This window comes from Glossina fuscipes, unplaced genomic scaffold (assembly GCF_014805625.2).
Source record: "Glossina fuscipes isolate IAEA_lab_2018 unplaced genomic scaffold, Yale_Gfus_2 112, whole genome shotgun sequence".
NCBI lineage: Eukaryota > Metazoa > Arthropoda > Insecta > Diptera > Glossinidae > Glossina > Glossina fuscipes.
Window position 1 is genome coordinate 8,036,061 of NW_023998455.1, and position 12,141 is coordinate 8,048,201.

The 12,141-nt window shown below is 35.5% G+C and overlaps 3 protein-coding genes across 4 annotated transcripts in view; 1 reads left to right on the forward strand and 2 right to left on the reverse strand.

Annotated features, from left to right (window-relative positions):
• Positions 1-2,353: 2,353 nt before the first annotated feature.
• Positions 2,354-2,971, reverse strand: LOC119639338. The gene is made up of 2 exons (XM_038036642.1): positions 2,738-2,971; positions 2,354-2,677 (listed from the first exon to the last, which is right to left on the reverse strand). The coding sequence occupies exons 1-2, from the start codon at positions 2,969-2,971 to the stop codon at positions 2,354-2,356; spliced, it is 558 nt and encodes a 185-aa protein (XP_037892570.1).
• A 1,936-nt stretch (positions 2,972-4,907) lies between these two features.
• Positions 4,908-7,395, reverse strand: LOC119639180 (protein TAPT1 homolog). The gene is made up of 4 exons (XM_038036444.1): positions 7,094-7,395; positions 6,970-7,038; positions 6,355-6,878; positions 4,908-6,298 (listed from the first exon to the last, which is right to left on the reverse strand). Exons 1-4 carry the CDS (start codon positions 7,293-7,295, stop codon positions 5,000-5,002), a joined length of 2,094 nt encoding a protein of 697 aa, XP_037892372.1. The 5' UTR covers positions 7,296-7,395; the 3' UTR covers positions 4,908-4,999.
• Positions 7,396-7,761: 366 nt separating this feature from the next.
• LOC119639220 (anoctamin-1) overlaps positions 7,762-12,141 on the forward strand; it is a 16,880-nt gene continuing 12,500 nt past the window's right edge. For both annotated transcript variants that reach the window (XM_038036500.1, XM_038036501.1), the window contains exon 1: positions 7,762-8,815. In XM_038036500.1, the coding sequence (XP_037892428.1) occupies positions 8,109-8,815 (707 nt within the window). In that variant the 5' untranslated portion in view covers positions 7,762-8,108. The remainder of the gene's footprint in view (positions 8,816-12,141) is intronic.

Below are 12,141 nucleotides of genomic sequence, written 5' to 3' on the forward strand. Positions count from 1 at the left end.
GCAATCTTGCGACCTTGTTTCAAATAACAGAAGGTGTCTTCGTTCATCGTGAACTCTTGTAGGCATTCCTCGCAATGCAGCTGCTCACGAATGTAGCGTGCTATACCATATCCTGTGAGCAGCCTCAGGGACTCTTCAAGTTTGCGGCTCAGCGGCTGAGTGATTAGATTTTCGAATATGTCACCGTCAGGGGCGAACGGTTCAAATTCGTCATCTTCATTGGCCGGCGCTTCAAGCTCGTACAGTAGTTTTTCAATGAGGAGGTAATCGTCCTTCTGCCCAGCATTCCTCCTGTACGTTTCTCAGCCTTGCGACCAGCGCCATTATGTCTGTAGATGATCGGGACCTTCTGTTGCTATTTCTGGCTGCAATGTTGCTGAAAAATCTTTCCAACAGATCTTGGCTTACAATTCGTTTTTCACAGTTTTTAGACAATTTTTAAATACTTCTTATGAGAATACTTCTTATGAGATTTCACAATGAAGATAGGAAATGTATTTTTTCCTAACCTCAAATCGTATTTAAATTATCTAAATTTTTCGCTCGCACAGAGTCGTATTTGAGGATTTGCATTATCTAAATTTTTCGCACGCACAGAGTCGTATTTGAATATTTCAATTTTGTTTTGCATAAATTTAATTTTTTTAAACCAATGATAACATTTAAATAATACTCGAAAATTAGAAATCATTTCTCAGTTTTTAAGTCATTTAAAAATGGACGAAAGGGGAACATCCATATATATTCAAACAAATGGTTTGGTTGAAATGTAATATATAATCTTTTTTATATAAATGTATCAAAAATATGCATTCATCTCCCCTTGTACATCTCCTGAATAGTTTTATACAATAGATGTCGAACATGTTGCGTGCGCTCTTCCTCTTTTTGGAAGTGAACCAATCAATTGAACACTCGGATCTTACATTTTTTGCCTTATACCACTGTTCTATTTTTAACATTTCAATGAATCTGTACGTTACTTACAAGTGAACTTAATACAATTAAAAGGAAATATTACAATTAAATTAAAATTAAAGATAATCTCTTCTCCCCAAGCATGATATCTATTAAAAATATGTGTTGTTTTGGATTCGACTAGAGAAACATATCAATTAAAGGAGGAATGCAAGTCCTTCGTAAAGAAATATACTTAACAGACTTTTTTTAATTATGTTTCAGAGCAAAGATTGTTCCAGCATAATACGTTCGAAGCCAGCAAGCAGTTTGGATTCAAAGTAGGTTTTATTTGGTCATGCTATAGACGGTTTCGATGCTTTGGATGAACTGAAAAAATTGCCGGTTAATCCGAGGACACATCGTCCTCATCGGCAGAAGATAATAAATAGGGTTACTATACTTTCAAACCTATTATGTACTTTGAGTTGTTTGTCAAAAGTATACGATATTGGATGAAGAACTACAGGAAGAATGACTGAATGACTAAATTGGTAAAGTGGTCGATGTACTGTGAAATCTTTTAAGTCGTCAACCAATTGTGGTGTGAAACAATGTAATAGCGTTGTCACAAAAGCAAGAAACGATGCATGCAGGAAACAATCGAAAGCCTCAGATCTATGTAGAAAACATTTAGTAAATTTTGAAAATTCAGTTAGCTTCTGCTATATCTTTTGACCGAATGTTTTTGTTTGCAACGCACTCTATTATTGAATTATTCGGATCGGATTTTCTTTGTATATAGTTTACACCATATTAAATGAATGGAGCTTCGCTCTACTTAGAGACTCTACATCTGCCTTGTAGCGCGGAAATATCATGGGTCATGAAGCTGTATCTCTGTATTCCAAGCAAACTGTATGTTTTTTAAGGCGTTCTTCTCTTTTCAGCGATTATAAGGGACCTAATTTGCGGCCATTGAAATTCGTGGTAATCAAGGTGCGGGAAGGTAATGTCACCGATAGAAAATTGTATTCATTCCTTCGCTACAGAATACGCAAGTATTGGTCGAAAATATCTATGTGGGCCTTCGTAATGACAGAGGTTTCGTGCAAAAGATTGAATGCATGGAAACTAGCTCATTGCCTTAGCTAAACAATGTAAGCAATGAAAACACTATGCTCACTATTCCGTAATCCCTGTTAATATCACAACAAGAATTTTTCTAGCAATGTTTTTGGCCACCATCGGTTTGCTTCAATTTTTTGAAGCAGTTTTTTCTCACTTTGAAAAGTCCCCTTGGTAGTAGTTAAGAGAGCCTAACCAACATCGAGGAAGCAATAATACACATGAATTTTCTCTTAAAAAAAAATTTCTTATATGGTGTGGTAATTATTATTTTTTCATTAATTTCTTAAGTAAAAAAAAAAAATTTTCAATAGCCAACAAGAAAAGGTTACGTTTCATCGACGTGAGCGTATATAGAATACTTAAGGACATCTTGATCGTTGTGGTATAGAAAGCCCTCGATTCGATAATAGCCGGGACGTAAGAATTTCTGCATTTTACTAGAATCTAAAGGGTAGTCTTTAATAACATAAGTCTCCTTCACAATAGGACATGCATCAGGATCGGGGGCATTTGCGTGTTCCTTAAGTGATTCGTAGAAGTAGTTCTTATACTGCTTTTGCATCAACTCGCATATGCCCTTCTTAGGTAGAGTCATAATTTTCTTATATTCACCCTCGGGTTCATCGGCATGATGAATGATAATAAGAGACTATAAGAAGGACATTTTTAAGAAAATCAATTCGGTTTTTTTTTTAAGTTTTTTGCAAACCTTGTAGTTATTATCCAAATCTACCAGTTGCTCCATTTGGCCGTTAACTAATACTTCGCTGTCCACCTTATCGAAAGTCAGATCGGTTTTTACAATATGTTCTGCCTCCTTTTCCTTAACCAATTTGTCTAAGACAACCTTGTAAGGCGGCTTATCATCTTCGGCGCGCAAATAAATGGAATTTTTTAAGATTAATAGAAGAATTACCGAAAACGCAGGTATTTTGCTAGTCATGTTAATGAGCAGCTTCTGTGGAGTGCTAACGTAAACTAAAATCAATCTGTTGACCGCAACCTTTTCTAATGTCCCCTGAATTTTTATAAGAGGAAACTTAGCATGCACTACCAATAGAGATGAATAGATAGTATTCAACATTAAACGGATGTAATGAAAAATATTTGTGTTTATTTTTTCAAAGAATACAATTAAATATTTAAAAACAAGTAAGTCCACCATAGAGTGGCACGGTCCACCGTTCAATGCCTTACATCACCTTATTCATATAGCAACTCTTCAAATAGCTCGTTATATGGCCTGTGATCGAAAAAGTGAATCGATCCGAACCGATTTCGATGGCGCTAGTTAGTCTTTGGGCCAAAACACATCGGTATACGAAATTTCATCAGAATATCGACCAAATGGCGGCTTGCAGTTTGAACGCAGGAAAGCGAGGGAGGCAGACAAACAAGCTTAAATCGATGCAACAAGTGATTCTGCATCGATCGAAGTCTTTCGGGTGTTGCATACTTCCGCACAAACTTAATATATCCTTGTAGCACAAATGGGTATAGGGTACAATAACAAATGTAGATTTTGTTTAAAAACAAATATCAGCGGAATCCTAAATGCTTTAGCGACCATACTTTACAACATCTTTCTTCCATTCTACGAAAGCAACAGAAGAAAGGACACTATTGCCTTGTTCAAGGCTTTACCTTTTGTTTGCTGTTGGTTTTTTCTATAACCAGCCGCCTATGCGTGCGAGTAGAGAGGGGTGAGAAAGGCCTGGTAGGTCCAAAGGCGGGTAGTGTAGTTCAAAAACGGCCGGCGTGGTGTGTTTTACGGTATACAGGATGAATGGATGGGAACGCCGAGAAAGTCGTATAACGTAGTTAAAGGGCTTAATTGGTGGACAAATCGCTTTTATCTCGGTAGAATCCCTGCCGTGGATTTACATATACATAAGCACAACACAGCACATAACAGAGAGTATTTCAATAAAAGTTCTATTAAATGAGTTGACAAGCCAATGTTCGGACTAGTGGTCGAATTATTTTTCTTTCCATGTAGTTGCTATGAAAACATTAAAAATGTAGAGAATTTTTTATTGTTTGAGAAACACTGTACTTTGTTTGTATATGCATTATCGGAAAATCGAATTAAAAAACGTACATTTGTACGAATGGCACTTGGCGTGTCGTTAAAGACTGTTTCCAATTATTTCCTGTGCATATGTAAATATACATAATCTTTTATAATGAACTTTCCAATCATATGAATCCAAATTGGCCGATCGCTTATCTGTACACTTTCATAGGTTTTTCAACATATTCTTGAAAATTGTTTCGCAGCGCTATCTTGTCTCACTAAATCCTAGTTCCCCGATCCTATACTCATATCTATATGCATATAAATATATATATTTTTGTTTCACATAAAAGCTATAGTGCGGAACAGTTTCTTTCGAATAATATAAGAAATGAAATATAACGAAAAGTGCTATTCATAATTCAAAATCATAAATTTTTAAATATTTTAAATTAAAGTTGAATTTATTCTTATTATTGAATTGAGTTGTCATGCCCATTACACACTTAAAAAAAAAAAAAAAAAAAAATCCCGCAATAATTAATTCTATAACAAAGAAACATAAATTCTCTTCTATTAATAATAAAAAGTAATTATTTTGAGCTTGAAGCTAAGCATAATTTGGATAAATTCTTACACAATAATGTTACAGCTTGAACTTAAAAAAATCATTATTTTTCTCCATTTTCTTTATAAATCGCTTTTATAAACTTTTATTTATCTAAATTAATGTGGTTTTCATTAATATTATTAAGGCGTCTTTACTTTTAAAGTCAATTAATTATCCATCGTATTAAACAAAACTAAACAAATTCTAAATGCAAAATCAAATAAACAATAAATTAAATGTTAAGTAATTTTTCTTAGAAAACTTTGCATATAAACCAAAAAAAAATCGTTCGAAAAACTTTGTCTTTGAAAATGTATTTTATATAGTATAATAGGCTCGAAAAACTACGCATGTGATTCATTAGCATCAGCAACCCCAACAAGATTTGCTATACTGGGTTCCGATTCGGAACGCTTATGGGAACGTCTAGTAGCTCCTTTAGGATTGTTATGCGTATCTTCGTCCCTTTGATTATCGTTTACAACGGAAGCGGAAGTGTTCTGTTGCAAATCCGGTTCGCTACGATATATATTCTCCTCATCTGCAAAGCTTCCTGTATTCGTAGGATTCGCTTCTAAGACATGTTCATTAAGACGAACGTCGTCCAAATCGACATCGCTATTGGAAAACAAAGCAGTAGCTCCCAGCTCTAAAGAGCTCTTCACATCCAATTCCAGATCGTTGTGCGTAATGTGAGTGGTGGCGTTCGAAGAGTTGGCACCGATTGAATTACCATTTGTTACTTCTTTAGAATTTACGAGAAAACTAGTTGCATTTTTTTTTTCTTTCGGAGTCGAAGTAATACTAGGGGTTAAATTCAATGTTTCACTAGGACCGATTGTTATGGAACGTTGTAAAGGAATATTATAGGCGGGATGTATGGGTGATGTAGCACCATCTAAACGTTTGCGACTTATTGATGGCGAAGATGGTAAAGTAGTTACGCCGAAAAAATTTAATTTATCCGGTCCAACCGATGCCGTACCCGTACCTGCTGTCGTAGAGCTTGGAGTAGAGCTGTTGCACTTTTCATCTTGATGTTCCTTCATCAATTTGCATGCCTTACCCAAAGCACAAATTGTCAAACAGATACGTAAACCCAAGACAAAACCAAAAGCCAAAGCAAATAGAATCCAAGCTGCGCAATTTTTAAACGAAACAGCCGAATAAATCGCTTTAATTAATACTACACCCAATGGGAAAGGGATAAAACCCATGCGTCGCGCTACAAGATCGGAATGATCTGAAAATGCATGCTTCTGTCGTGTCTGCGTCATATCATATGCCAAACTGGTAGTGTATTCTCGATAAATGTACTCAGGCAATTCGTTAAATCGCGTTATAAACGCGTGTTTAATCCAGTCTATGAGAATTTCGGTAATTAAGACTGCAAAACAATCGGGAAGCATAACGCAGAATTGCGTGAAACTCCAGTCGAATTCCTTCATTGTTTGAATCATCACAATAAAAAGTAAAACAGATAAGTGGAAACGTTCACGCACATCGCTGCAAGTTAGCTGGAACAAATTATTCTTATCGAATTTTTTGAATACTGAACCTTTAAGCTCGACAAAGTTGTTGCTCATCATAATGGTGAGCAAGCCCTTATTATTCGAATTCACCGCTACATTCAAGGTAGTGGCCTAGAAATGAATATGCTTATAAATAATAAGACAACATATGCGTTTTTGCCACTTGCCTGAAACATTATTAAAAAACTATGCAGTCCCACGTAAATCAAAGCAAATATTATGTGAGTAATTAAGCCGAAATGTTCTCTTTTTGAGTTTTTCGGCTCCGTAGCTGTCCAAAATAAAGCATCTATAGTATCTTGACCAAAGGCGGACAATAAACGATCACCGACTTCCAACATATTGTAGAAAATGTATAATTTGATAATCGATTGCGATTTGATAATATGATAGACTCGATTCGTGTCCACTGAGAGCATTAATAAGGTTACCGTTAACCATATAGCACATTTCAATAGATCGCATATCTCTGCCGGAGTCAAAAGTTGTGTACGCCTTCTTAAACCTAAGCAGTTAGCTATTGGACGGGTTAGCAAAGCCCATGCAGCCAAAGTGAAACGCACCGGCAGAAAGGTATGTATATATAAAAACGAATCAGCACACTGCATGATACCGTAAACCATGAAACGTTCCAAATCACGTGGTATTCGCATGAATGAATAAATTTTTTTACGCCTTGCGGTATAACGTTCTTTACAGCCATTAATCCCACACAATGTTAAAAAAGTTTGGAATAGAAAATATTTGAAAAGTATAGCATACGACCGAAAAGTATAGCATACCTTCATCATGTTCCAGCAGATAACCCCTTGTCAATTCCACCTTGAAAAAATCCATAAACGAAGGGAATTCTAAAATGAAGCCAGATAACGTGATTGCTTATACGAGAAATGTACACTGCAGTACCTCCTCCTTGCTTTCTCTTTTTATTCGATTCATTAATCAGCGCTTGAGAATTAATCGCATGATTGTTGTCGGTGTCTAACTCCTCATGGGCTCCACTGAATTCGTCTATGCGATTCTGGAAATTTGTTTCGCCACGAAACCGTAGTTTCTTTTTTGGCGCTGGAAGTAAGGATTCCATGTCTTTGTTGTTGCGTTGCATCATTTCTGCGCTTTTAAACGATCTTTATTTAGTTTTTCTTTTGGATAAACAAAATTAACTGAGGTTTAGTGTGCATTTTTGTGCTAATTTGTTTTTGGCGTTCCTACGTTTTATGACTTTCTTCCTATGAGGTAAAATCTCAATTCACAATAACGCAATTAAGAGTAAGTGAGATAAATGCATTGCTTTAAGAATTACAAATGTAAAGAAATGGAAATTAGAAATGCATAGGAAAGGAGAAGACATGAAACAGCTGCTGCTATTGAAATTCGCACATCAAGCAAACCAATAAAAATATTAAAAAACATAAAATTATTTCATTGAATTGTGAATTGCTTCAGTTAAAATAAAAGAACTGAGATATTGGCAACTCTGTACGAACTGTCAGCAAAACTAGTAGTGTTTAAAGTGTGAAAGTAAAATGAGTTTTTTTTTTCGGGTGTTTATATATTTATTTATTTTATTTATTTATTAACAAATGATGATAAATAACAATTAATTAACTTCGGAGAAAAAGGCAGATGAGTAGTTATAAATAAATTGTCAACACTTCTTTTGCATTGATGACTAAGATATTATTTAAGCATGAAAAACGTTAAGTTTTGTTCGTAAAGCGAAAATCTTCGCAATTGACCTTAAAAATTATTTGATAATTCAGAAAACTGCAACGAAAGAACGTGAAGGAAAGGTCATAACTCGGAGAGATTATAAATTTGATGCCGTCCAATAATTTCTTGGATAAACTGATGCATCTAATTTTAGAAAAGTATATATATGCCCCCATAAGAAAGAGAACTCAGTCTCTTAAAATCGGAAATGTTGCCAAAAAATGATCCGCTCCAACAACAACAAGAATTTTCTACCATTGATAAGGAAAAACATGAGCAAGGAAAACAAGCGTCGCCAATAACAACAAAAGCAAACGAACCATCTGTTACAAATGTAAATAATAACACAGCTGATTGTAGTAAACAAATAAGAAATGGTGACGTGAACGAAGAGCTGGTTGAAGAAGATAAAAATGAAGAGGAAACATTGTTGCAGTCTTTACAAAGGGGAATAACGTTGAACGATGTTAAATTTACGGAAGAGATATCAGTAATTACTTCCAGTCAGAATTCGGACGATGAAGAATCTTCTTTGATTATGGCGGGATTTGAGCGCCCTTTTTCTGCTCCTCTCGCACCTTTAGATAACGAATTAATGGAACGTTTAAGACGTGAGCACGATGCGAAACGTAGGTCTAAAGAGGGAAAAAAGATAGAAAAAAAACCCTCTTTGTTGGCGAGAGCTAATCGCATGAGCGGCGGTGACGGAACTGGCGATTCTGTGGCAATGTTTGTGGAAAATGAACGTATGAACACTCATGCCGGCTACGTAAGACCTTCAGTGCATAGAACTGGTAGAGCTGAGAAAAAAGCCACCAGAGATCTAATAGGGAGTTGTGAGTGTATCACGGCAGAGAGACGTTGGAGCGACAGTGCCGCGGCTGACTCAGCTTCTGTGACTCAAACAAATTTGAGGTAAGTAAAACTAACACATATATTAATACATGTAACGATGTACGAGTAATAAATGGAAAGAGAAATACTGAACTTTGAGAGCAATTTAAAGTCCAGCTTGCATAATATAATGTGTTTAGTTTTATTTCGTACAGGGTGCTTGACATAAATGACGACGAAGAAGCAAAGATATGCAAATCTAACCTAGCATGCCTAGAAAGTATCAAATAGAAGCAATATAAAAGAAAACGTGTATGATCAAAAAGCACTCTAATTTTTTCTTAACTATAACCACCCATTTTCATCTAAGCCGTCTCTCTATTTTACATATACATTTGCTGAGATGAATATGTATGCTATGAATTTTGTGGTAAAGGAATGCAAAAAGGAATATTTGCATCAATTGAAGGCCTTTGAAGAGTTTCAAAGCGAGCAGGTGCACACAGTGAGAAAGCTCCGGCAAAACATTAGCAAAAAATTAATTTAAAAATGAATTGAATTCGCCCTTAACCTCGCTGATAAGCACCCGGTATATTGCTCCGCATCAGAATGTGTACTAACAATGTGTTCGCTCAAATGCTGAGCAGCAGCTGATCTTCAATATTATGCTTTGTACCTATTGTACAAATTATTGTATTTAACATTTTATTAATTGAAGCAATATACATAATAACATAATAATTCGTTAAAATCTTACTAAGGCAAGCAAGCAAGATGAAGAGATGGCGGATTTCTGTTCTCCGAAATTCTTTTGTTCTTTTCGTTATTTCAGTTTTCTTTCTTTTTATTTTTTGTTTCTCATAACTTGCAGTCTGCCTGTTCAGTCTTTCTTCAGCCTCAACAATATGCTGAGCTGGCGACATTCGCGTCCGTTCAGTGTTTTAATTGAAAGCGAAGGTATCGAGACGTGTGTGTCGTTTACGAGAAGACGACAAGAAAACATTTACTAAAAATAAAAAAACAAATCCTTTAAATCTTTTTAACAAATATTAAGAAAAATAATAAGACGGGGATTAAAAAAAGAATCCACGCAGATTGGCCATTAGATTGAACGAAATTTAAAGAAAGTTCATTTTTACATAATTATTTCCCGTTAAACAAAAACCTCTGGCTGCTGTCGTTTTAATGATTCATTTCGTTTAAATATTTTCGAGAATTTTTACGGAGAATTTTTATTAACTTAGAAAATCTATGAAGCAAGTGATAATTTCATTTCTTTCATGTGTGTGTTGCACGATACCTTAATTTAAAGGAAAAATGTCAATAACGTGTTCTTCATATTAACGTATTAGTGATTTTTAATTTCTATTTATCCAACCCGGGTAATTATAAATATACTCGCGATTCTTCAAAGATCTCTTGCAAATGTCTATTATATGCTTATTAACCGTCGTTATTGCATTGTGTGGTCAATAAATTATTTCGAAAATTTGGTTTATATTGTTTATAATAAACAACGAAAGCGAAAACATGTAAACTATATTTCTCGGTTAAGCTCTGCCGCGATATTCTCTTATATTCTCATTTCTTTGTATTTTTCTGTCAAAGTATGGATTCTTTGTTTATTTTCTAGCTAACAGTGGGAAGCATGCAAGTTTCATCGTTCGTCAAGGTCCCTCAGCAACAACTTATATATATATATATATATATATGCATACCTTTCTGTTGATATGACTCTTTCAGTATCCATCTACTTTACGCTGACAGTAGAACTAGGGAAACTCTGTGCAAGGCCTGCAAGAGAGAGAGTTAATGCTTACTTAAAATAGGTCCATGAGTCATAACACAAAACAAGATATTTGGCGAAAATTTCGCTGAAGTTTTGATTTAAATAATTACAAATCCATCCTTGTGTTCTTTAAAGAAAGCATGTTGGCCAAGAAACCTTGACATTTCGGCTCACTACTTCTCGTTAAACAGGTCTCTCGAGTTCTATCCCTCCATTAATAAAAACAAGCTTTGTTTACGAACCCAATCGATCATTTTATTTACTTTGCAACATATAATAAGAAAACAATTAACACTTGACGTGTGCGATTGTTAATGATTGCGAACAAAACCCTTGAATGTGGAGCGAATGACGAGGTTCGTGGACGGGAGGCAGCAGTTTGTTAGGCATCCACACTCCTTGCATTATTAGCTGTTGTGTGGTCAATTCAAAATGCTTTTGATCAATATTGCTTCAATCATTCCCCGAAAACGCCTGCAAAGTGTCCAAGCGAGCAAGGAACAATAAGCCTCAACTTCTCTTACGCAGCAATTTTCGTAACATACGGTAACTACGCTTTGTCAATCCGATATCCGTGTAACGAGTTAGAAGACTTTCTTTGCACATGACTAGTGAAATAGTGCGGCACTTAATGTGGCTATGTATGTGTGTTAAGCATGTTTCATAAAAGAGCTCTTTTTAAAATAAGAAACACTTACATGCATTTAAAGATCTCGTCAGATGTAAAACCCAGTCACTACGTACGACGTGCTTGCTTGCGTATCTACCTTTCTTATTACAGAACAAATGAACCTTCGCGTGTGTGACGAAATTCGCAAGAGAAAGCTGTTTGTTCCAATATGCTTTTTTTGCAATAACATCATTGCATACGCGAGGCTACGAAAAGCATCTCAATTTGACCAAACATCACCTAATAATGGAAAATCAACTGAGTGCTAGTATGCTCCTCACTCCGTTCCCCGATTTCGATTCTCCCTTTTTGTTCTTTTCCACAACTGGTTATAACTTCGCTTCTCCTTCTTGACTCACTTCTGGTACTTGCAAAGAAGGACGGGATAGTCTTCTATGTTCGATTTGTTAAAGTCCAAGTTTCTTTTTTCTTCGTTTGTAGCGATAGATCCATCTTTTGAAGAAATAGTTTCGATGGCCAGACATTAGCTTTAGTCCAGAAGACAACGCAAAATTTGTTATGTTCTTCGTCTTGTTCTCTTGAGCCCTTCCTTCCTTCGAATTCTTACAAATTTTTTTTGTTTAGAAATTTTCTCGTGAATGGAAGAAAAACATATCTTTCAGATTTTCAATTTACCCGTTTCTTCGCGGATCCCTTTCTTCGCCTGGACCTTTTGTTTGCCAAGGAATTTTCCTTTTGCTTTCGAGACTTTTTTGTTTGCCTTCGCTACTCTTTCAGTTCTTTTCTTCGGCAAGCTACTGAAACCGAATGAAAGGGAGTTGGGAGTAGGAAACCGGAACCGAGAATATCGTCACTGTTATCTCCTAAAAAAAATCAAAAAAAATCCTAAGGTTTTGATGAAAATTTGCCCTTGTTTTCTTCTACTACCTTTATAACGTGATGTTTGCTGCTCTTTTTCTAATAAACTGATTTTTTTTTCAAAATTTT

Coding starts and splice junctions, on each gene's coding strand:
- LOC119639180 (XM_038036444.1), bottom strand. CDS start 7,295: ATGATGCAACGCAACAACAAAGACATGGAATCCTTACTTCCAGCGCCA. Junction 7,039..7,093: donor AAAGAGAAAGCAAGGAGGAG/GTACTGCAGTGT, acceptor GCTTCATTTTAG/AATTCCCTTCGTTTATGGAT. Junction 6,299..6,354: donor GTTTTTTAATAATGTTTCAG/GCAAGTGGCAAA, acceptor ATTCATTTCTAG/GCCACTACCTTGAATGTAGC.
- LOC119639338 (XM_038036642.1), bottom strand. CDS start 2,971: ATGACTAGCAAAATACCTGCGTTTTCGGTAATTCTTCTATTAATCTTA. Junction 2,678..2,737: donor ATTTGGATAATAACTACAAG/GTTTGCAAAAAA, acceptor TCCTTCTTATAG/TCTCTTATTATCATTCATCA.